This window comes from Denticeps clupeoides, chromosome 8, assembly GCF_900700375.1.
Source record: "Denticeps clupeoides chromosome 8, fDenClu1.1, whole genome shotgun sequence".
Lineage (NCBI taxonomy): Eukaryota > Metazoa > Chordata > Actinopteri > Clupeiformes > Denticipitidae > Denticeps > Denticeps clupeoides.
The window spans coordinates 4,744,677-4,770,688 of record NC_041714.1 but is presented as its reverse complement, the minus strand read 5'-3'; the positions used below and the strand labels follow the sequence as shown (position 1 = coordinate 4,770,688).

Below are 26,012 nucleotides of genomic sequence, written 5' to 3'. Positions count from 1 at the left end.
AAACTCTATAAATTTCATCACTGTATGAGCCATTAAAAGTCCACATTTACAGACAGCATAATGCACCATAACTTTTAAACCATAGAAAATACACGTTTCCAAGCTGTGTAAACCCAGTTTTAAAATATGCATTTCATTTTTGAGTGTACCACAAATAATCAAAACAAAAACAGGACATCAGATACCATTCAAACGATACCATCATAATACCCTCTTATTAAAATAAGGTTTGAAATTAAAAATGCATTAAAATGTTCTTTTTGCTTTGCATGTCAGGAATAAAATGTTGCACAATTAAAATTCCACCCGTGTAGAAAAATACAGGCTCAGTAAAAAAAAAAAAGTAAACTTTGTTCTCGGTGGACCATATTAATACAGCAGAAATCCAATTATTTCTTTAAAAACAAACCAAAAAAAAGTATTCCATTCGTGTGGTAACAGCAAATATGGGGACGATTTTACCGTGTGAATGTGGATCTTAATACAATAAAATACAATACAATAAAAGGCTCCTCTCTGCCCGGCCCGGAAATCTAGTCTTTTTACAATAACTGGATCCTTTTCTAAAATGATAATCAATTGAAAATATGTTGTAATAATGTATAGTCCTGATTATGTTTGTTGTTTAGCGGTTCTGTACAACAACAAAAAAAGATCTTCACTCCAAGGAGTCCCAGGCCTGAACATGGCCACATTGTCCTTCAGTTTTTCAGACTTCCCTCAAAAGACACAAATACTTCACAAACATTCCCCGGCGAAATAGAGAACGCTAAGCTTGAGAACGCAGTCCAAATAACAAGACACAATAAGTTATAGTTTTCACTGAAGGAGGGACGTCTGCATCATGTCCTTTGAACAGTGACAGCCAGAAATGAGGGCGCCATCACCAAAAGAACTTTTCAGCCATCCTTCGAAATCCCATCCACCTTTAACTTTGGCTTCTGGTGCTGCGGGACGGGCCTGCGCAGCACACCGCGACTGGGCTTGTTCCCAGTTCCAGAGCTGCTCTTAGCTACGTTCTCGGAGCAGTACGTCTTCATCCGGTACATGCTGGCCTTACTCTCACAGCAACCCATGGAGCTCAGGAGCATGCAGGCATCTTTTCTGAAGGCCTTGGTGAAGATGGCATAGAGGAAGGGGTTGGCACAGGAATTGATGGGGTAGAAGAGCACCAGAAGGATTTTGGAGTTGGTCACAGTGATGAGGGGGACCCTGAAGGCCGCCGAGATAGCAAAAAAGGAGATGGGCGCCATGCAGAGGAAGTCGGTGAATATCAGAACGGCCATGCGCTTGGCAATCTTGGTGTCCGCGCTGCGGCCAGGGAACTCGGGGTTCCGCACCGCCACGTAGATCCTCACGTAACAAGCGCACACAACCAGGAAGGCTGCCACGTTGAAAAGGAGGAGGAGGATGACAAAGGCCTGAGCCAGGGGGGTCTCGATATCCATGGGCAGGCACATGCTGACCTTGCTGTAGCTGCTAACGCCCACAAGAGGCAGCAGAGCCATGCCCAGACACAGCAGCCACCCCACGGCCATGACGGCGGCGGCGTGCGGGAGCCCCAGCCGCCGCTCCAGCTGCAGGGCGTGGGTGATGGTGTGCCAGCGCTCCAGGGTGATGGTGGAGAGGGTGTAGACGGAGAGCTCACCGCCGAAAACGGAGAGGAAGCCCGCGACGCCGCAGCCCACGCCTGTCTGCCACTCGATGGCGTGCTGACTGTAGTGGCCCCGCGTTCTCAGATCCACGGCCGCGATCATGAGCAGGTAGACGCCTATGCAGAAATCGGCAAAGGCCAGGTGGCACATGAGGAACCGCGGCACGGTCAGCTTGCAGCGGCTGGTGAAGAAGACGAGCAGCACGGTCAGATTGCCAGCGATGGCAAGTATGTTGATGAACCAAATGGCCACTCGCAAGAACCCAAAGCCTGCAATGTCTTCACAGGGGTTAAACGCGTCTTCCTCGGGGGTACACTGGAGAGCTGGTCTTTTCTGACAGAAGTCGAGTTCCGGATACTGGAAATCCAAGCTCCCAAAGGCGTCTTCGTTGGACAGAGATCCAACCACATCGGGAATAAAAGGCAAGTTGATCGGCACATCTGAAGGACCACGAATTTCTGCTGTACCCCTACACACAGACATGTCATGGAACATTAGCAGAGGCTGCTCAGATCAAAAATCTCATGCTTCTTTATTTATACATTTGGCAAGGAAGCAGGAAATCGAATTCCCAACAATCAGATTCTATTTTAAACGTTCCAGGGGTGCAGTTTCTCACCCTGACATAAAAAAAGAGATTACATTTTTACAAGCTCTTCGCCAGATGCACAACTTACTTTGATGATGATTCATCATCTTCGCAGTACGTGGACCCGTTATTCCAAGCATCGACATTTGGCGAATCCCTGGGAAATTAAATTGTGACTTGTTTACAGAGGTCCAGCTGTATTCATTCGACTGCCTGGTCACTATTAAGACACTTTTAGTGCTGGTCACTGTGGCTCTCCACGTTTGAATTCCTTGACCTCTCAATAACATTTGATGGAGCAGGACACTATTTCGGAGCAGCTTTTGTTGCTCCGTGGGGAACCGTCCACAACAGAGCAATTTGCCTGCAAACATACGAGACCTTAAAGGACAAAGACTTCCCCATAGCTCCAGCTGAGGTTTCTTCAGACAATCAGCAGGCACCTTTTGGATTGTGGGAATTCACACATTTATCAATAGTCTTTCATGTCTGAACATCTGCAGGAACATGGGTGTACATTGTGCCAAAATTTTTTTTTTTAAATAATTAAAAAGAAATAAAGAAAGAACATGTCTGAAATCCATTTTTTTTTATTATGCAATGCCATTCGATTTAATTCACCATAGTACCCATGCAACGCACCTGTGGGTGTTCCAGCTGTGGAGAGCGCAGCAGTGGCTGGGATAGGTTAAGTGAGCCTCTCTCAGACTCTTCAGGCTATTAAAGGGTGGAAGTCTCTTCAGGGCGAATGCTGCTCTGGCCACCAGCACCATTACAGACTCTAGTCCCAAGGAAGGCAGCGTGTCTATCATTGTGGCAGAAACATCTCTGCAAGGACAGAAAGTGAAAAGTTAAACACACAGGGAATAGAGCCTTAAAGAAAGCACACTGAACCAGACTGAGGTCAGAATCTCCTGTTCATATTTTACCTGCACACACACACACAAGCCATTAACATATTTTCTACTGGACCGTAATAAGGCGCAAGGCAGAAACTGGGAACAGGGCACTAATCCATTGCAGTGTGTGCAAAAAACACATACCAAGCCCAACATAGCATCACACATTCATGAAAGGATCCATGTCCTGAGATGAAACAAAAGCACCCAGAAGAGACCCACACAAACGCACAGACAACAGACAATCTCCACACATGAAGAGTCTATGGGATGAAGTGTCTTGATCAGGAACACATTATTACTGACATCCCCACTAAATATCAGTTCTTCATTTGACAAAGAGACATTGCTTACATCTCTAAGGTGATGAATGATCACAACAGAGACCATCACTTTTACATCTAAATACTTCCACTCACAGAACCACTGGGCCAACTGTTCCTTTGAACGCCTCCTTGTGGATTGCCCTGAGATCCCGGTTGTTCTTCAGCACCCTGACAACATGCAGAGAGTTTAAGTGAAAACCATTCAGTGCTCTTCCATAGAAAATTATAGTCGCAATAAAAATAATTGAAACACATTACAATTTATCCAGCTTTGTCCCATTAAAGGCATGGCTTTGTATTTCCAGGAAGCCGTTGTTATAAAGATTCCTAAAATAAAACAAACAGCTGTGAAATTATTTTGCATGATATTCACATTAATCTCTAAACTAAACTTCATACAAAAAGTTTTTTTAAAAGTCAGTAAATAAGCAATTTGATAAAATACCAAACAACTCAAAATACAAAACACTCCTGAAAAGTACATATATATTAATTGTATATATAAATTGTATATATTGTATATATTGTAAAACATTCAGCAAACATACTATTAATAAAATGTTTTCTGTAAAGTGTGCTGAGTATGTAGTTCAGCCATTAAAACATAATGGCTGAACTACATACTCAGCACACTTTATTTTGATCTAGCAAGTGTTTTAATTCAGAAAACATTTTATTAATAGAATGTTAATAATTTTATTAATAGCAGCTTACACTGTGGTGTCTTCATTTGTCATCCCAAGAAAAGCATTTGGTGGTACTGATTTCAGAAAGAGGTTGTCACAGATATCCCTGTATCAGCAACGACAACATTATAAAGTTTTAGTAACATTAGTAACATGAGTGACAACTAAGTTTATTACTGGCCAAGTATTGTTGATGTGTTATCAAAAAATAAAACTTACAGAATAAAATTAGATTCTAGTGAAGAGATTGATGTCATGTCTGGAAAAACTGCAATCCCAGTGTTTGAAATACTCCTGTAGATGGGAAAATAGTTTGGAATAATACAGATGATAAGTATGCGCTGATACGCCCTTCACTTTTTATTTCTGTCATAAAAAGATATCTGTGCTGATGTTCTTCTGATTAATACATGTGAAGTGAAATGAGGACAAGAGTGTTCTGTTGGGGCAAGAAGGTTAAAAACTCACAGATAGCGCAGTTTGGGAAGATTATTGAACGCCCGTCGACCAATGTGCACAAGACTCCTCGTATTCTGAATTGAACTATGACACAATAAATAAATGGTCTTTTGTTCAGTTAACAGTTGAAATATTGATGTATCCTTGGCAAAAATTTAAATATTCAAATCCATTAAGTATGCACGAGGGCCAGAAACTGCTTTGCTTTGGCTGCTAATATTCGCAACAAAGTTTGCATCACATTCCGATTGTGAATGATACTTACATTTCTGACAGATTTGGAAGATTATTTAATGCTTGAGATTCGATTATCTCCAGGGTGTCACTTAATCCAATTTCTCTGAAATCATACACATTTGAAAAGAATCATTAAAAACAGAAAAGCATTATGAATGACCAGTCATATATATCTATCTATGGTAGATTTGATGAGGACATGAACAGGATGGCATACTTACGTGCTGTACAGCTATAAACAGAAATATTTAGAAAAATCCGCCCCATCGGTTTCTATCCCTGTGTCAGGCCTGCGCTTTGTCCACAAATCCGGGAGGTGTTCCCTTCGATTTCTAAGATTTCTTGCTTTTGCTATCTCAGATGAGTAATCCTGCTTGCATCACATTTTAACGTTTTAACAAAAATGCACCAACGTATGTGAATGTAATGTCAACATCAGAGAGTGACTTAAACGACTCTAACTAAGATGGTAGGCCTGGTCACGAAACATGCTGATAAATAAAAAAAACAATGGGCATCAGTCAGCCAAAAGGAATCATTCTTTCAACTTAATGCACACTTAACTGCCATTTAAACCTTCTACCAGTAAAGTGTTATAAAATATAAAATGATCCTGTGTGTTCCTTTGTAGTTCTGTGAGCTGTTTGGGCAGAGAACCCAAGTGCAGGAAACTGTTATTTACAACAAACAAAACATAATGATAACCGGGATGAAGCTCCTAAGGGTTCTACCAGGTTCTCCATCTGAAGGGTCGCCAGAGCTGGCCAGAGATTTGGGTGCACCGGGGCTTTGCATTGGAGTGATAGATTAGGGTGGTGACAGGTGCGCCGTGTGAAGTGATCAGGTGACAGTGATCGGTGCGAGTGTGTGGAATGTGCAGCAGAATCACATGTGCAGGGCACCACTTTGTTTCCAGTGTTTTTTTAATAGAACCGTGCAGCAACAACATGCAGACGTGTCATCTCCCCTCCCCACATCTCCATCAGCAGAGTGGTGTCACCAGGGTGATTGGGTCGAAAGCTTCCAACATTTCGCGGCTAGCACATTCGCGGCCAGCATGGCGAGCCAGAGCGAAGCGTAACAACGAATCGATTGAATCGATAAAAATCGACGAGTTGGCAACGAATTTCCTAATCGATTCGTTATGTCGCGCGACGTGGAGACGTTTGATTATTAAAAAAAACTTTATTTGAGCGCGGAGCGGAGTGAACACACTCGGTCTCTCTCGCGCACAGATGCTAGCAGAGTTTGGCGCCTCATAGACAGCGCGGAGCAAAAAAAAAAAAACGAGCGGAGGTAGAGGACAGATACATGGCGGAGGCAGAGAAATCTGCGCGAAAATATGCAAAAGCGACATGGCACGGCACGGGAGCACCACGGCAATGATCCTGCACCTGAAACGCGTGTTTGATGAGGAGGAAGGGAGTTCAGCAGCAGGGTAAGTCGCTACAGAATCCTACTTTTGTTCCGTTTTGAAGGGAGGAACGTAATGTCCCTGGTGCTGGTGTTTAACTCGCCGCGGAGGAGAACTAGACGGGGACGTACAGCGCCACCTACAGGTGTGGAGGGGGGATGAAACGGCGTTCGGACTGTTCTCTGCGTCTCCGCGTGGACGACTCGCCTATTGTGTCCCTGAGCAAGACACTTAACCCTAAGTTGCTCCAGGGGGACTGTCCCTGTAACTACTGATTGTAAGTCGCTCTGGATAAGGGTGTCTGATAAATGCTGTAAATGTAAATGTTTACCCGTCATCCAGCTTGACAGGAATGACAAGTTAGCGTTAGCTCGTTAATAACAGTAGTAAAGCAGGGGTGCTATAGTTACTTTGAATTAAAAGACTAAAGACGTGTTTTTATTCACTAGCCTTTTTTGGACCATCCATTTTTCAATCTGTTGTCATGTATAGCTACACTGCAAAAAAAGCTTTTCTTACCTAGTACTTTTGTCTCGTTTCCAGTCCAAATATCTAAAAAGTCTTAAATCAACAATACTAGACAAGAAAAATGGCATGAGAAAATTAAGTGATGCTTAAAACTTCTGTTTGAGATTATATCTCATTAAGATTAGTTTTCTTACCCCGTTGGCAGATAATTTTGCTTGTTTTAAACAAACAATCACTTAATTTTGAGATGTTTTTTCAGAAAACAAGACAATTTCTTATGCTATTTCATGTGTCTAGTAAATGTATCTTGATTTAAGATTTTTTAGAGATTTGGACTGAAATCAGTACAAAACTACTAAGTTAGAAAAGCATTTTTTGCAGTGTGTGTTTGTGTGTGTCAGTGTGAGAGTTTGTGAGTGTGTGTGCGTCTGCAGTGTAGTGTAGAGAACAAGTTCTAGTCGGGATGACATTTATTTCTTATTTCGCCCCAAATCACTAACCATATGTCTCAATGACAGGCCCTACTGTTGACACCCTTGGCAGCTCAGATGGGGAAGGGGAAACATTACACAACGTCATGTCTGCACCAAACATTGTGGTTGGTGAATGGTGTTGATAACTTCATTTCCACGAATGCCCCCTCACTTTTATAGGCTGCTCTCCTCCTTGTCTCGCCTCTGTCCTCCTCATTAGCATTTAAAGCTACACGCACCGAAACGGCGCGTCCTGGGGAAATCTCATTGTGCGACTGGATCAAAGGGGCTGTAATTCTGCACCAAGGCTGGATTTCGGAAAAAGACTTCAAATATAGTATAGGACCAATAAAACTTGAAAAAAGTACAAGAGTAGTAGTCAAACCACACGGTGGCGCCATCCATAACCAAGCGAGTCTTATCATCAGTCACGAACGCGAACAACATGGTAATGCCAGAGGCGGCACATTCTGACTGTCCTCTCGGCCCCCCGCTCTTGTGAGAGTGCCTATCCAGTGTTTGAGGTTAATGACCGTTAGAGTGAGTTTGCTGAAACAGTTTAATTGTTTGGTCATTTTATTGGTCTGATATGACAATGTTTTGGCAGCAGGAAGTTGGTTGGCTTATAAAAATCCATAAATTAGTCGCATTGATGTAAAACCTGTAGTTCTAAAAGCATGTGAAAAATTTATGGTAGATGTTAATTTAAAATATACTAATTTGCTTATTATTATCTTATTATTAATTGCTTATGTATATTCCACTGATTAACACAATTATGTATCTATTCCTTCTGAAGCCATCCATACATGGTGGCATTGCACTCAAATGACTAGATTGTTCTGTTTTTTTTTATGTTTGTATAATCTTATTCTCTGACTTGAACTACACGTAATATTTTACCTACTACAGGCCTAACATATTTCGATATCTTAATAAAAAGAAAGACCTAAAAAAGGAGAATTGAATGTGAAGTGCTTGTCATTGTGATGCAGAGCACACAGTGACACAACGAAATGAGTTCTCTGCATTTAGCCATTACAATAATGAGCAGTGGGCAGCCATGAAAGGTGCCCAGGAAGCAGTGGGTGGGGACAGTACTTTACTGGCGGTGCGGGATCCACAGAAGAGCTCCCAGTGTACAGACTGACTTCTCAACAGAACCATTCACCACAACAAACAGCTTTAGCAGGGCTACAGACAGCACCCGGCAAAGCCATGCCCATATGCTCATACACACCAGGTTTGAACACCTAAAGGCCAGTATCAGACTTAAATAAATGACATAATATTGCAACATTACTATTAATATTCCAAAATCCCTCGAATGTGTGGTGGAGGGAATCTGAGTGCATGTGCACCCATTCAGGTGTGGGATGTGTATCAATATTTGCAGATATTCTGGTAGATGCAAAGGAGGCTGGAGAGCCTGGTGAGAAGGGGTGTGCATGCTTGGACTGGCATGAAGGAGTTGAGAGAGCGAGAGTGCTTGAGTTGGGTAATGACCCGGGGAACGTGTGGCAGCAGTAAAGTAGTCTTTGTCTTTATTGTGATTTGAGGAAAAGAGAATGGGGCAGGCAAAAGAAGTGTCTTTAGGCGAGGTTCGGCAACAGCCAGTTCCAGATCACACAGGGATTGTGCAGGAGAGAAGTGGGGGCAGAACAGTATTCAGACAAGGGGAAATCCAGATTCTGGCCGGTCGGCCTTGCTGGCGTGCAGGTTGAACGGGGACCGTGACATACATATATATATATATATATATATATATATACACACACACACACACACACACACCACACACACACACACACACACACACACACACACACACACACAGGTCAGATATGATTTTAATTATGGCACCGAGTATGGCAGGTGCAGACTGAAAAAATCTAAGACATCCAGACATTCGTGTCATTCACCAAATCATGCTGAACTGGCACCATTCCCTTGCTAGATTCCTCATCCAGGAATTTGACACAAACCTCCCCCATCCAGAGTAAACATGCAGAAATGAATATTGGCTACTACGTGAAATCCATAAAATCAGCACTTAATCTCATACTACATGAAAAAAACAGTGCGGCAGTTCATGCACATTCAAGTTTTTTTTTTTTTTACTCCATGTGGTATATATGCAGATGCACGTGACGAGAATTCACATCAATACTGTGAATGTGAATGTGATGGAGGCTGCAGTCTGGTAATGATAAAAACACATTTTTAGCACCCTCTTGCTATAATATATTCCAAATATAGTCACAAGATATATTTTGCAAGACAAGGGAAACGTCAAGGTTTTAAATGTCGTCATTTATTTATTTATTCTGTACGAAATTGCAGAAAACAAGTTATAATTAATATGCTTAACAAAGCACAAGCCAAGCACGTTTCATAATAATATAGCAAATATCAAGTGATTTCAATGTTAGCCTCATATTCCTTGTGCTAAGTGCACTATATAAGGCTTTATATCAAGTCGTTAAGTCATGGCTTCGATGGCTTAATGACCAAAGTCATGGAAATCTTGCTGTTAGCTTACTATTTTACTGCAATGCATTGATTAATCTGCTTGGGTAGTAAACTGCGTTGCTACTGGCTACTCTTTAGTGCCTTTAAAATTTTAAATCCTCAATTTTATGCGGTATAATGAGTACAATCATGTCTGACCAAAATAAAGCATTAATCGGTGCAATTTTTAATAAATATCTAGTGTTGATATTAGGATGATAAATTAATACATGTAAAATTAATTAATGAATCACATGTTCAGTTAATTTACTAGAATTAATCACAATTAATTTAATAATTTTGACAGCCCTAAAATAAATGAACACAATTAATGCGTCTGTTTTTGAGTGCACATTTCCATTATTTCAAATAGACCATCGTGGCTGCTGGACGCTCAAACAAGGGTACAATGCAGTGTGTTTGCGCACCTGGAGTCATCTTTTTTTTCTGCCGCAGAAAGAGGGAAATTTATTAAGAAATAAATTACTGTATTGATTAACAACACGTTTTTTCTTCCCAACACAGTCCCAGCCAAGTCTCCAGCAAAAGTTACATGAGATCTAAAGAAAATGTACTCACATTCTCTCCACACTGTGCAGGGCTTCAAAGCTTCGGCTGGAGATCTTGGTCAGGGATATGTAATTCAGCATGCTGTCATTTTAAGGGAAAAACACAGTTCAATTGGTTAACAACTTCAAGAACAGAGATGATCTGGAATCTGGACAAAAACATAGAACTGATTAAATGAACCAACAAAAAACTAACAGTCAGCTTTTCATTTTATGCGCCATGGATTTTATGGACCTAGCTTTCCATTCTAAAAACCCTTTAAGGGTCTTTACTTTAACGTTTCCTTTGGTAAAATTACAGTCCTACAAAAAGTTTGATACATTTCAAGGAAGTATGCGTCACTAAAGAATTTACACTCTGCTCTGAGCAAGATAACAGCACATAAACTCAAGGTCTTCTCTGAGGCAGAAGGTAATTTATTTATTCCAGCACAAAATAACTTGCATAGTTAATAAATGTATAATGTTATTTGCTTTGATATTTCCTAGCATATGATTTGTAGGTGACGTTTAAAAGGTTGTAGGTATACTTACAAAGTTGTTACATGTACCCACGTAAGAAACTCACTGAGCCTTTACTTACTTGCATAATTTTCACATTTATTATCATGAGTTATTTTTTTGCTTTGGCCAGATTATGGTTTTTATTTGTTTAGATTGGAAAATAGTGTCAAGGATGTTTTGAGTTGTTTGTCTCTGTGTCCACAAAATGTTTGGACTCCACATATCACTGATAATCAGTCTGTCTGCATTTCGTGGCTCTGCACTTTCTCGGTTCTTTTCCTCAGTCCTCACAGCGGTACGGATCCCTCACAACTTGGCCTAATTCTCTCCATGATGTGCCTACAAATGTGCCTAATTTCAAAATGTATTGCAACATTCACATCTAAGCATCAACTAATCTGTCCACTTAAGTTTGTTCTCTCCGAGCAAATTGAATTTAACATGCTGTTTATAGGCTAATAAACTGACCTGCTTTTATCGGGGCCACGTTTTCCTCCCTCAGCAAACAAACTGCACCTTCCCCCATAAAATTGCAGTCCATTTCTGATGCCCTTGATTGATGGTCATTCTTATCAACGCTGGCACAAGGTCTCAGCAGGCCCTCGCGAAACCTGCCATATCCAGACAAAGGCGAACGAAGCCCTCTGAGGGATGTACGATGTCACCCAAAGCAGACGCTTCCTCGGCACACCTCAGACTGAAGTGTGTGTAAGGAGAACACGATTCTTCCAAAACAACTTGACCCTGTTATTTCTGCATTTTATGGACCCTTCAAAAGGGATGTTGCGCTACCATGACCATGTTAACCGAGTCTGAGGGCCTCCTTGAAGTCACCATTAGTCCAACACTTTTAAAGACATAATGCGGGTTATGTATCAGAGGTCAGGACACGTGGATCAGTACGAACAAATATGGGTCATAACAAACCCGATTTAAATTGTGCAGGGGTTTTTGCTTGACCACCAAATGAAAAAAATATATAATAATCTGTTTGAGAAGATCAGTATCATCAGTCTAATTTTCTCTCCATTTTGTCTACGTTAAAAGCCGTAAATCAGGGCCACTTGTCAGGTAACTGAAAGAAGCAGCAGGGATTCCAGCTGTTTCGATTTCCAGCGGATTCTGATGTAAACAGCATGTTAATGTAGTCATACAACGTTCTTCAATATGAAGAGAAGGGTTCTCAAAATTCTACATCCATGACAAATTAGTGCACACAAAGGTCATCATTTTAAAATATTAGAAACTGGAATCCAGAATCAGTGTAAGAATTGCAGTTCCTTGTATGTATGGAGACCACCAGACTTGGAGACCCCTTCAGTACAGGGTGTTTACCATGGATCATGATGGGGTAACAAACGCTTATTTATTTATAACAAAACCTATTGGTTTATTATTCCAAGACCTATGACACAAGTGGCCAATTTCACGCTTAGATCATTAAACAGACATCAGAGAAAATATACCGATGCAGCATCTGTGTCCACTCGTTACAGCCTTCATCTTCCAAAAGTGCGGTTCCTTCGATTTGACACTCGGCCTAGTGCCCTATCCTGTTACTAGAAGAACTGTGCTGAGCAGTGTGCACCACTGGCGCAGGAGGGAGAGGATGGAAACCCTGAAGGCTGTAACAGAACAGCACCATGCAGCCCCAACTTTACATTTGTCACTTTGTGAAGTTGTTTTTTCCCCCCCATTACCAAGTCATCTCTCCACGTTCAAGGCGAATGTACGTCTCTCCACATACTCACAGTCTCCTGGATGCCCTTCTTTGGCTCGGCGGGACCGCGCGTTCCGTCCTGCTGGTGCAGAGGACGGTGCTGTTGGAACACTCGCACACCTCCGGGCAGACGAAACCGGTGGAGCGCACGGAGCCGAAGTGCAGCCAGACGCAGGACGAGACGTGAAGCAGGGGCAGCAGCGCCCACATAGCGAGAGTCGGGGCGCTCCTGGCCGAGCGCGAAGTGCGCGCAGAAGGCGCGCGGGGGGCGTGGCGCGGCGTGGCGGGGTGTCGGAGACCGAGGCGCCCCCCTCTCGTGTCCTGTGGCGGGTCCTCGGGACCTCAGACCTCCTCCTGCCCCTCACACCTGAGCATCGTCCTGTCATGTTGCACAAAAAACGACTCCGTTTTACATAATAAACGTTTTTACATGTAATAAGCGTGCCTCCTCAGTAATCTAGTATCCTAGGCTGCAAAATGCATTCAAAAGACAAGTGTTCCTTAGGAACATTTCCCACAACCAATCTGAACCTCTTTTGGGTGACACACTCGCCTATGAACCAGAAGATCCAGGTTCAAATCCCGCTTACTACCATTGTGTCCCTGAGCAAGACACTTAACCCTGAGTGTCTCCAGGGGGGGACTGTCCCTGTACCTAAGTTGCTCTGGATAAGGGCGTCTGATAAATGATGTAAATGTAACTGTAAATATATACTTACCATCTACTCATGTATTGTGCCATATTTTGCCTGCATGTACATTTTTATTTGCTGTTAAACGTATTTGCACAGATACGCAAGGTTTACAATCACACATCGCCAACAATTCTGTCATTTTTTAAGACAGAAACATTCTTTAATTAAATAATGAAACAATAAATATTCTTTAGAAAATACATAAATAAATAGGACATTAACCATCTTACTCTTTCTATGGTTTTCTTTAGTATAATTGTTAAAGGTCATTTATGTATATAAAAAATTCGCTCTGGATAAGGGCGTCTGGTAAATGTAAAATTTGCATCTATATGAATATATGAGGGAAGATTCATTTGCCATTATGTCACATGTTTTTGCTACAAATAGGGTGGCTGACGTGAAGTTTCAAATGTGTTCTACTTTCAAGTTGCACTGCCTTGGGATTTGCTGGAAAAAAAAAAAACAGATTTATGGTGAAATCGGACCCCCACACTGAACTCACGCTGCTGCGCTTCCTTCCATCGAATCAGTGGCGACACTGAGGCAAACAATGACAAAACACACTGAAATGATGTGAGGGAAATGTACTGCAGTCTGGCCAAAAACAGAATCGAGGATTACCGATGCGTCTAAGTGCTACCGTAAGTCACAAAATGAAGACATCCTTTTGGCACACATGCAAACGCTGTTTCTGGTACGGTGAAGTCTTTTGTCCCCCACACGGAGCACGATGACCCACACTGAAACATCAGAAACTGTTTATGTCTCTCTAGGCGCCAAATTGCCTAGGTTTCGCAATTGATAAGCACACTAGTGTTTAGTGACCTTGGAAATGAAAAAATAAATTAATAAGGTTCATGGATTTTTTGGTACCACTTAACAGTGGGTATTTTTCTGTGGGAGTATCGCTGTCTGTAAGAAAGCAGCTAAGTTGTAGTTGGTTAAGTGCAAAGATTAAAAAAAAAAAATAAAGAAAAATTTGGCTGTCAAAATGAATCTATCACTGCAATTTGTTTATAAATATTGAAATATTTATTTGGATGCATTATTAGAGTTAGCCACTTGGCGGAAATCAACAAAAGCAAAAAAGTTTCCCAACCGAGCTTGTAACATGTCCCCCCATGTCACAACGGGGGACATGGAACCCAGGCACAAGTGTTCCAAGCATAATCAGTTTCAACGTAAGAAACAAACAGGTACAGGTTCCAGTTCAGAGATATTCCATGTAAGAATAAGTTGCCATATAAGAATGTTGTGGGTGCTGGTTGGGGTGGCCAGGAGGACACTAATGTGCGCTGAGACAAGATGCATGCATGTCTCATGCCCGGATCAGGGCATGAAACACCATATCTCTGTATTGTCTATGTCTTAGCCCTAACTATCCTCATGTGTATCCTATTACACTTTAATCGGTGCATAGGACCCTATTGAGACCCGGTAGAATCTTACCCCAAAAGAAGTTCCATTTTGAGGGCTTTCCCGTGCATGAAAAATCATAGGACTTTGCTCACACGTCAGACCTTGCAAAATATTGTGTATTTAAGGGGTCCCCGTGCATGGCTGTGGCAAAATGGCTGGACAGCACCACTATGCAAATTTCGGTGAAACTTCCCCATCATCACGCTGCCATACATGAAATTCGGCTGTAATTTGCTCATACACCCAATCTGCACCAAACTTCACAGGATTGCCAAGGGATTGACGAAGTGAAAGCTGAGTTCTGCAAATGCCCTGAGATGCGTAGTGTGCTTTGGGCCCAAAGATCACTGCTAGCAGTTTTGTGTTTAGTATTGTTATTTAAGCTCCCATGTCATTTGTCTTGTGTACAAAGTTGATGGGTATGTCATTAGCACTTCCATTTTCAGTTCAGACCTCACCTGAGAGTTATTTCAGGTTTTGTCTATGTAGCTCTTTTTTGATTCTGTCATGATCCGGACCGGCAGGGGTTACTCCGGACACGGAGTTCGGACCGGAGTTTCATGTTAGTCTTGTGTAATGTTCCCTGATGGTGTTCACCTGTGCATAATCATATAATTGTATAAAACTATCCTGTTCGTGTCTGTTCGCAGTCAGGCCATTGTGTGGTGATGTTCCCTTGTCGCGTGTACTATGTAATAAACCCCTGTCCTGTGACGTCGAGCGTATGCGTCCTCGCCATGTCCAGCCCATCGTGACAGATTCTTTATTTCACAATGTTGTGAAATGTCATTATATCTCTGGCGCGATATAATGAGCGACCAAGAAAGGAGGCAAAGCCAACAAATTCTCCCTGAGAAGTCCAAAGATTTACATTTACATTTACATCAGACGCTCTTATCCAGATGCGACTTCAGTAGTCAATCAGTAGTTACAGGGACAGTCCCCCTGGACACACTCAGGGTTAAGTGTCTTGCTCAGGGACACAATGGTAGTAAGTGGGATTTGGTTCATAGGCAAGTGTGTTACCCACTAGACTACTACCAACCTGTGATTGATGCGTTCACTCTTCTGTTTAATTGTCCCAGCACCATTCCACACAGGATTCATCGGCCAGCAGGCTTCCAGTGGGGAAGTGGTGGCCTAGCGGTTAAGGAAGTGGACCCGTAATTAGAAGGTTGCCAGATCGATTCCCGAGCTGCCAACGTGCCAATGAGGTGCCATTGAGCAAAGCGCTGTTCCCACACACTGCTCCCCAGGCGCCTGTCATGGCTGCCCACTGCTCACCAAGGGTGATGGTTAAAAAGAGAACACACTTAGCTGTGTAACCCTGTGCTGTGTATCACAATCACTTCACTTTCATTTTTCAGGCCAGAAATGAGGCCTCTGGTGCACCAGTCCCTGATCAGAGCTGGACGCACGAACGCACAGAGAAAGGGCCTCTGAGTTCTTGGTTCTGGCTGTACCCTCCCACATTGACACTGTGTGTGTGTGTGTTAAAAGAGGAGAGGTGGAGGAATGTTAGTGTATTTATTTGTTAGAAGCCCGATGGCTTGCGGGATAAACTGTTTCCCACCGTCACTGTAATATCTGTGGCAGAGGAACTTGGTTTTCTCCATATTATTTTACTACAACATGAATAATTAACAATAGGTAGTTCATGTTTTACACAATTACAGTACCTAGATAATGCTGTAAAGATTGCGATTCATTGCTGATAATGGGTGTCTCTACATTCATATATTCTATTCATTAACAGCCCCGTGCAGCCAGCTTAGTCACTTACAAATGAACAATTTTTGTCTTAAAAAAAAAAAACTACAATTCTAACAATTGTACAAATCTAATAGCCATACACATTTAAATGGAACGGAACATTAGCTTTTGTGATAGTTTGAGAACAGCCTGAGACTGTTGCATCAAGGATAAATCTTCTGTTGGCTATTTTGTACCAAATACATGCGGATAGTAACTGAAGTAAATGGTGAAGGAGACATGACATATCAGCCATGTCTGTCATTACTTTACTGTGTACTAGATAAGGATTTACTCCGCTGTCAATGATTTTACTTTATTTTTCAATATAATTAACCTATGAACCATATTCCTCAAAACTAAGGTACTCTTCGTATACAGAAATGTACACACACAAAACCTGCACAAAATACATCAGTATCTTTGTGCCCCACACTGACCCATGATGGAGGTTTAAAGCTGACTAAATGATTTATGAAAAGAAATCTGAAGTATTTTTGTGCGTGATCAGTGATTTAAATTATTAAAAAAATTAATTTGTAAATTGTTCAAGCTGATTAAGTGATTTATGAAAAAATTATGTGGTACAAAAATGTACACGAAGAGTGCCAGAGATGCCAAAATGCATACCTAGAGTACGGTTGACATCTAGAAAAAAACACTGGATTTAAAAAGATTTTAGAAATTCATGCCACAAAGTTTAATACAGCCAGAAGTATTGCTAAATTAAGAAAAAAAACATTTATATGTACAAAAATGCCAAAAGAGGGCACAAGAGTTAGGAACATGATTCTTCATTTTCAGTAGTTCCCCCATGTCTGCTGGATGTGGCTGGGGAGAGGGCTGTCTGGAATTCCCTACTTGGGATGCTGTCATTACTTTACGTGGAGGAAGACGAGACCTCTATGTCTAAAATACAGCAATACAGTTTAACTTAGTGTAGTCTGCCACCTAGTGTTTCAAGACAGTTTTACAAATAATGTCTATATATACAAATAAAGTCTCCATGTTGCTCCTCACCCTTGCATTGTGGCTTTAACATATTCATATGTGGAATAGGTAATGCTAATCATTGGAGCAAGCCTGAGAAAACTTAGGGCAAATCCCCGATAGAGACCAAAAAATGTATCTTTCTGAATGATGTCTTTTAAAAGGTTAAATACATTCATTTTATTACCTGGTGCCTGCATTTATGTTTTCAACAACAGACCAGGATAAAAAACTGCCGTAGCACAACCGCTGGAGACAATACCACAAGACATGTTTGTAAGCCAACTTGGGTTAGATGGTTCAAAAGTATTACTCATTCTCCAATTTTTAATCGTATCGTACATTGCAAGGTCCAATCCAATTGCTGGAATGAGGCTAAGCACATTAGCAGAAAAACCTCTGTAAAACACAGAAGGACCTTCAGTCTTTAACATTTTTAATGCACAATTTGCAAGGCCTGAGTATTGACCTGTGTTTTGCAGCACAAGTCGTGTTTTTATAACGTCTAAAGGGTAAACACAAGTCTGAGAAATGGCTCCTGCCATACAGCCTGCTGCTATTCTTTCTCGAACCCCCTTATCACCAGGAATCATTTCCTTAATGTGTTCATAAGCAGCAAATTTAATGGCACTTTCTGGTGTAAATTACAGAACGCTGGTCATATTCCCTCTCCAAAAGGACTTAAACCCATCCTGTTTATACAGTGTGTTGAATGAACCAATGAGGCCTGCTGTTTTATTGACCTGCGTAAAGATTCTTACGCGATCTATTGGAGCAGTGCAGCTTCTACCCAATGCTCCAGCAATGCCTCCGGCCACAAAGTTTTGCCACCAGTACAATTGATTTGTTTATTCTTTGATGTTTTCCATGTTTAAATTATGTCAAAAGAATATTTAAAACACATAAATAACCTTTAATTATACTAAAGAAAACCATAGAAAAAGTAAGATGGTTAATGTCCTATTGATTTATGAATTTTCTAAAGAATATTTATTGTTTTATTATTTAGTTAAATAATGTTTCTATCATAAAAATGACAACTGTTAGTGAGGTGTGATTGTAAACCTTGCATATCTGTGCAAATACATTTAACAGCAAAATTCAAATGTACATGCAGGCCAAATATGGCATAAGCCAATACATGAGTAGATGGTAAGTATATATTTACAGTTACATCATTTATCAGACGCCCTTTTCCAGAACAACTTACAGTCAGTAGTTACAGGGACAGTCCCCCCCCCCGGAGCAACTCAGGGTTAAGTGTCTTGCTCAGAGACACAATGGTAGTACGTGGGATTTGAACCTGTGTTCATAGGCGAGTGTGTTACCCACTAGGCTACTACCACCCTATTTTGATGGTAAGTACAGTTGTGTTGCATTAGAGGATATGTAAATAATAATTATAACTAGAAACCAAAATCCAGAGAACATTTGAGGTTGAGGTTTATTGTCATATGTACAAAGTACAGTGTACAGAGCACAATACAAATTCTTACTTGAAAACCTCTCCCACGTAGACAGAACATAGAACATGATACATACAAGACATAGAAGACAAAGTGCAGCAGCAATAAATAAATAAGTAACAGAAGGGTGAATATATCTAAGTTGCATAACAAAAAAGTGATTGTGCATAATTTAAGTGACCGTGCATACTATGTGTTGTATAGCCTGATGGCACTGGGGTAGAAACTGTTCCTGAATTGTGATGTGCATGTGTAAATTGTCCTGAGTCTCTTGCCTGATGACAATTCACACACTCACATCACGATTTGGATGGGTCTGTCCAGGCGTAGGACACCGTAGTGGCCTCCAGAGCTTGTGTCAGCTGTAGGAGCAAGCAGTCACATGAAATTTGGTGACATTTGGAGCATGTTGAAAAATAAGCATGTTACCATGGTAATGTTAGCATGCTAACATCAAAAATGCTAACAGGGCATGGCCACGATGCATCACATACAATTTGGTGACGTTTGTACAGTGTTCAAAAATTAGTATGTTAGCATGTTAATGCTAGCCAAAACACCCCTTCACACCCATGCGCCCCGGATAAAATTTAATGAAGGTCTGGCACCACGGATTCGGTCAGCTGGGTGATGGCAGCAGCATACAAAGCTCTCAGCCAGCCGGCGCTCTGGATAGACTGCCTCTTTCTGGCTCACCCAAGAGCCACCACAACTACCACCGCCGTGTACCAGGCTCCCTGACCTTCACAGTCTCCACCAAGACATGTTCCACCTCGTCCCGACCACCAGGGGAAACCCATGCAGCTTGTACCTACTTCGCTTCCCCATCTCACTACCGCGCGATTTGACTGAGAAACAAGCCACCCAGTTGATCGGTGCGGCACATTCAACTGGGCTGCCTTTCTGCATCTCACCAGCTCCTACTTCCCGATTCACCCTCTCAGCCGTCCTGGAGTGGAAACAACACAAAATCACCACTGCCGCATTTGTTAACTCAGCAGCGGCTGGGAATTTTCTCAATCAAACTTTCGTTCAACAGCATCGGATCCCTACTGAACCCCAGGTTTCACCATTGACCATCGCCTCTGTGGAGGGCCAGCCGCTGGCTTCTGGTCCCATCACCCACGTACTGTTCCCCTCCAAATGTCCCCTAGTTTGGTCTTTCCGAGTCACCTGCATCATCACATCATCACTGCTCCTCCGATTCCCCTGGCTGACCGTCAACGAACCCCAGTTATCCTGGTCTGCCCATGTGGTGTTGGAATGGGGGGCGCACTGCCATTGTCACTGTCTCCAGCCACAGCCCTCCACAGCAACCGATGTCACACCTGCACCTCCACATCCTGCTCTCAACACTATCCCTTCCTGTTACCATGACCTGGCCACTGTCTTCCACCGCATTGACCAGGCAACATGGCCATAGACTTATTACCCGGAACCACTCCACCCCAAGGCACTTCACAATGGCACCATCCGTCCCTCCACATCACCGGCCACGGCAGGGTTCTTCTTCATATTCAAGAAGGATGGTAGTAGCCTAGTGGGTAACACACTCGCCTATGAACCAGAACCCGGGTTCAAATCCTGCTTACTACCATTGTGTCCCTGAGCAAGACACTTAACCCTAAGTTGCTCCAGGGGGACTGTCCCCTGTAACTACTGGTTGTAAGTCGCTCTGGATAAGGGCGTCTGATAAATGCCTTAAATGTAAATGTAAATGTAGGATGGGGGGTTAAGGCCTTTTATCGACTGCGTTTCTTATATCTAAATGGTATAAATCTGTCCGTCCCTTCCTCATGACTTCTGCTGCCATCCACGCCTTAAAATCCTTGTGTCACTGTTTCACCACAGCATTTGTTCTTTAACACCCGGATCCAGCACTTCCGTTCATCATGGAAGTGGATGCATCAGATGTGTGCGCTGGCGCTGTCCTGTCTCAACTTGGTCCAGATCAGAAATTGCACCAGTGCTGCTTCTTTTTACGCATTACAGGGTAGGGGACTGTGAACTGTTGGCAGTCAAGTGGGCGCTCTAGAAGTGGAGACACTGGTGCAACGCCCCCTTTCTGGTCTGGACTGATCACCAAAACCTCATCAACATCCGTCAGTCCAAGCAACTAAACCCCTGGATGGCGAGGTGGGCCATCTTCTTTGAACAGTTCAATTTCACTCTATCCTTCCGACCTGGCTCCCAAAATGGCGCCCTTTCCAGGCAGCGTGCCCCAAAACCAGTTCCTCTGATCCAGCACCCATTATCCCTGTCAATTGCCTGTATGTTCCAGAAACCTGCTGTTCTCCACTGGGGTCACACTGCTGTTCTCCTACGCCAATGGTCCTTTATTCACCAGGCATTCTGGTGGCTATCATTAACCAGGGATGTACAGGCCTACATCAATGCCAGTGAAGTGTGTGCAGGTGTGAAGGGTAATTTTAATGTGAGTTTTAATGTGAAAGGAAAGTGTTTCTTAAGTGTTTCTCATGCAAAGACAGTAGAACAGAATCGTAAATCTGTGCAACAGCTTTATCTGTGAAGAATGTGTGAGATCATGTTCTGTGCATGGTACTAGCAGGCACAGAAAAACACCAGTGCTTTGGTTGCGAAATCACTTGACCATATATATACACGTCACTGTGTTCAGACCTTTGGAGATCCTTATAGCGAGTCTTCCCATGCGCGCATGTAAATAAAGTCTGACTGAATTCATTTAGCTGTTTCTCATTGTGGCTCCTCAGACGCTCTGTGCTGGAAATAATTTCCACGACACAGGGGCCACACCTATGACCTTCTATGACTGGGTCTGCGGGGGCAGCACAATCTCTGCTGGCGACTGAAAGAGGCTGAACAGGCTGATCCAGAGGGCCAGCACTGTTATAGGAAGGCCTCTGGACCCAGTGAGTGGCACGAGAATGGTGGATAAGCTGCCATCCCTGTTGGACAACATCTCCAACCCCATGCAGGAGACTGACAGCACTGAGCAGCTCCTTCAGTGGAATGCTTCTGCATCCACAATGTGGGAATAAGAGGGTCAGCTTTCAACTGCTATAAGACTCTAAAACAAAGGCCTTGCAGCTGTCCAGATTCATTGACTACACAGACTAACAATCTAACAATCTACACACATCTAATACTCCCCCAACATATATTTGCATAAAACACACCAGTGTATTAGGTCATTCAGGCATTCTCCATATGAGCTGAAATGCACTGAACCAGCCCACAAGAACATCAGAGCGTGGCCAGCTGGTGCGGTCTCAGCTTTCCAAGACTGCGTCAACTCAACAGTCTGTGACATCTTTAGGGAGGCTGTTACTCATGGGGACACCATCAGTCTGAAGGAGGTCAAAGACTCAGTCACAGGTTACATCTCCAAGTGCATTGAGGACAAAGAGCAGGCAAGGAAAAGGATACATTTACTTTACTTTACTTTATTTAGCAAACGCTTTTTCCAAAGTGACTTACAAGAGGAAGACACCAGCAATTTCTATAGAATATTGAGTTTACAAACTAAGAGCCCTGATAAGGCTCAACTTGTCAGCGAAGAGCATGCTCAGAGATTGTTAGGTGCTAGACAAAGAAAAATTATAATGTATTTATACATTTTTGTATTGTTTGTGCAATGTGTACGCATGTGCTTGTGTAAGTGTTAGATTTGTCTGTAATATTTTTTGAACAAGAGGGTTTTCACGTGCTTCTTAAAAGTGGTGATAGTCTCGGCTAGTCGTGTGGAGGAGGGCAGGGTGTTCCACCAGCCAGGGAAAACAATGGAGAACAGAGATGATTGGAATCGGAGACCCCGATTCCAATCAGTAATCAGTAGAGAAACGAACTGTACCATCAGGCTTAGGTACTAACAGACAGGGACTATACATACAATATACAATAATGAGAATATGTAACAGACACATATCTTTTGGGTACAACATTATTAGGCAGTGGCTCTTTCGACACATATGCTTTAAAAATATTTAAATGGCACACGTGTTTTCCGTCTCCTATAAGGAGTGCGAATCACATAGTCAGTGTCATTGAGTTTCGAGTCAATGACATATGGATCAGTGTATTTGACTTGAAAGGCAGAGCCAATGGTAGGTAACAAAACTAAAACCCGATCTCCCTGCTTAAATGACTGTTGTCACGTCCCTGTCTAGGGGTCAGGAAACATGACAACAAACGAGGGGAATGTGTGTAGTGGGAAGACACAGATACCAAACCCAAGTGAAATATTGTGCTTTTATTTACAGTGAGTAGTGAACAACCAACCAAACCTAAAGTGCTATATACAACAACAATTCACAGGAGGACAACACACCATGAAAGGAGAGACAAAACTACACAAAGCCACAACTATCCACACTAATCACTAACACACAACACACCAAAGAGCACCCCAAGCCATTCTAAGACCTAAAGGATGTAACACCACCACCACCACCACAAAAATCAAATTTTTTTCTCTCCTCAAACAATTCTAACCCGAATGAGCATGTGATAAGGCATCCGCCAAAATGTTGTACAGTCCTTTCTTGTAGCAGATCTCTAAGGCAAAGCCCTGCAAATACAAGAACCAGCGAAGAATGCGTTGGTTTGTGTTCCTCATCCTGGAGAGAAACACCAGAGGGTTATGATCCGTGAACACAACAACTGGAACAGTAGTGGATCTGATGTAAACTTCAAAATATTGAAGAGCCAATAATAGTGCTAGTGTTTCCTTCTCAATAGTGCTATAGTTTAGCTGATGTTTTAGAAACTTTCGCGAGAAGTAGCAGACGGGGTGATCAATTCCTTCGGCATCTTCCTGCAATAGTACTGCACCAGCTCCGGCGGCACTTGCATCTACTTCCAGTTTAAAAGGTTTTTGAAAATCTGGCGCCCTCAATACAGGTTCACCACTTAACAAAGCCTTTGAATGTTGGAAAGCTTGTTGACAGTCCTCAGACCATAGAAATTCACAGTCTTTAACAGCAGCAGAACGGAACTTCACTAATGACGGATCCTGGTTCTGCTCACGTAGAACCTCTGCTTGGTCAACTGAGAGCGTTAACTTACAGTCAGTACCTTCCCTCTCGTCCCGCATAGATGGACCTTCAGTCGGGTTTGACAGTGCTGTTAGGGACGTAGAGCTTTCAGACCTGTGATCTGGAGATAAGAAAGATTCAGACAGATCCACAGTATCCTGAAATTTTCGTGACTGAGCTCTCGTAACTGCACAAGCAGGAAATGTACTAGTATTCTGAGAGGCTTTACAGAGTACTGAGCTAACCAAAGGATTTCAATTCACCTCAGGAGAGGGAAAAATCTGTCCGCCAGTCAAATCATTTCCAAGAATAAAATGAATGCCATTCATTGGTAAATGAGGACGAGTAGCGATGTTAGCCAAACCACAAAAAAAGTTAGCTTTTAATATGGATAGAGTGCAAGGGAACAGTCATAACTGTCATATAGAGTCCCTGCACTAGCACATCAATAAGTATCTTCCGAAAATTGTAAACAGGAATCCAAGATAAAAGATTGCTCGGTGCCTGTGTCACACAATAATTTAATTGGCACACGTTCTTTTCCAGATTCACCCACAGAAAAAAGCATCAAAAACGAAAGGACTAAACTCCTTATTTACCGAATCTTTCACCTGGGTCACACTAACATTATCTACCAAGCAAACCCCTTTCTTCACAGGGCTTATCGAGGGTTGTTCCTTCTGTTTTAAAACAAGGCTATCCGCAATAAGATGTCCGACCTTATGGCAGTAAAAACACTCACGAGACTCTGTCTGCGTGGATGCTCGGGCCGACCTCGGATTTCTCCAGCCCCGCCGTGGGAATAACGGTCCGAACGATCCTACAGACTGGGAAGACGACCCCAAAACATTCCGCCGTGTCAGGACAAACTAGTCAGCGCTGCTGGCAGCCTGAGCTAACATGGTCACCTTAGCTTCGCTCAGATAGGTGGCCACAGCAGTGGGAAGGCTATTTTTAAATTCTTCCAGCAGAATTAATTCACGTAGTTGTTCCTTGGTGGTAACCTGCTGTGAAGAACACCAGCGATCAAATGCGTTCTCTTTCTTGTGAGCAAACTCAACAAACATGACCCAATCATCTTTTCAAAGACCCCAGAAATGCTGCCGATACGCTTCTGGTACGAGTTCATAGGCATTCAAAATAGCAGTCTTCACTACTCCATAATCTAAACTCTGATCTACAGTCAGCACGGAATACACATCCTGTGCTTTCCCGGTCAACACGCACTGCAATAGCAAAGTCCAAACATTAACCGGCCACTTTAATGTAAGGGCAACACGTTCAAAGTGAACGTCATTTCGCCGCTTCTAATTGAAGTACACGTTCCTGTAAGGAGTACTCACATATTTTAAGCTCGGTCTCTGTGTCACTCGCGGCCGAGGCCGAAGTAGACCGTAAGACCGGATCTGACGATGCAGCAAGAATACATCTTTCCACTAGACCAGTTTTCACTGCACGAAACAAGGTCTCTTTTAATTTTCTATCGTCGTTGGACAAAACAATGAAGAAATAGGCAGCTATCTGAAGCAACTGTTCCTTTGTACAGCGTGACAATAAATTCTCTGAAGCATTCTGAAGAAACTCCTCCAGCACAGACAGTGTACCTTCCATACTGGAGTACAGCACTCAACTCACTCACTCACCTAGTTTGCAAATACAAAGCACAAGCTTCACTCTACTGCACACCCCCAAATGTCGGAACGGCTCTCACCCAAAACTTCCAGTCACCTACTTACCTAACCAACCTCTAACTTTCCTAGTCTTCAAAGCTTACCAATGGCAGGCGACTTTAAACGCACAACGTCAGCTATGCATACTTCAGTACCTACCCCCGGAGTCACTTCAAAAATAAGAAAGGAAAAATAACAAAAGAAAATAATAAACAGTGCCACGAAGGAAGGTCTGCAAGCAGAACCAACTGCAGCACTCTACTGACTGGAATTTGGGTTACTTCTGCACGTTCTGTAACTAACACACTGGCACAATATGGACCGTCAGCCACAAAATGGCGACGATCCCGGACGAGCCCCCACTTGTCACGTCCCTGTCTAGGGGTCAGGAAACATGACAACAAACGAGGGGAATGTGTGTAGTGGGAAGACACAGATACCAAACCCAAGTGAAATATTGTGCTTATATTTACAGTGAGTAGTGAACAACCA

General features: G+C 42.6%; 1 protein-coding gene across 2 annotated transcripts; it reads right to left on the bottom strand.

Annotated features, from left to right (window-relative positions):
* Positions 1 to 408: 408 nt before the first annotated feature.
* lhcgr (luteinizing hormone/choriogonadotropin receptor) lies at positions 409 to 24,666 on the bottom strand. Of its 2 annotated transcripts, none has more exons than XM_028988554.1 (12): positions 24,593 to 24,666; positions 12,542 to 12,889; positions 10,297 to 10,368; positions 4,880 to 4,954; positions 4,624 to 4,698; positions 4,375 to 4,449; positions 4,184 to 4,261; positions 3,728 to 3,796; positions 3,563 to 3,637; positions 2,887 to 3,072; positions 2,333 to 2,401; positions 409 to 2,124 (listed from the first exon to the last, which is right to left on the bottom strand). In XM_028988554.1, exons 2-12 carry the CDS (start codon positions 12,718 to 12,720, stop codon positions 900 to 902), a joined length of 2,178 nt encoding a protein of 725 aa, XP_028844387.1. In that variant the 5' UTR covers positions 12,721 to 12,889; positions 24,593 to 24,666; the 3' UTR covers positions 409 to 899. The 2 variants fall into 2 exon arrangements, with proteins under 2 accessions (XP_028844387.1, XP_028844388.1); XM_028988555.1 differs by lacking the exon at positions 24,593 to 24,666 and adding an exon at positions 19,134 to 19,172.
* Positions 24,667 to 26,012: the final 1,346 nt, after the last annotated feature.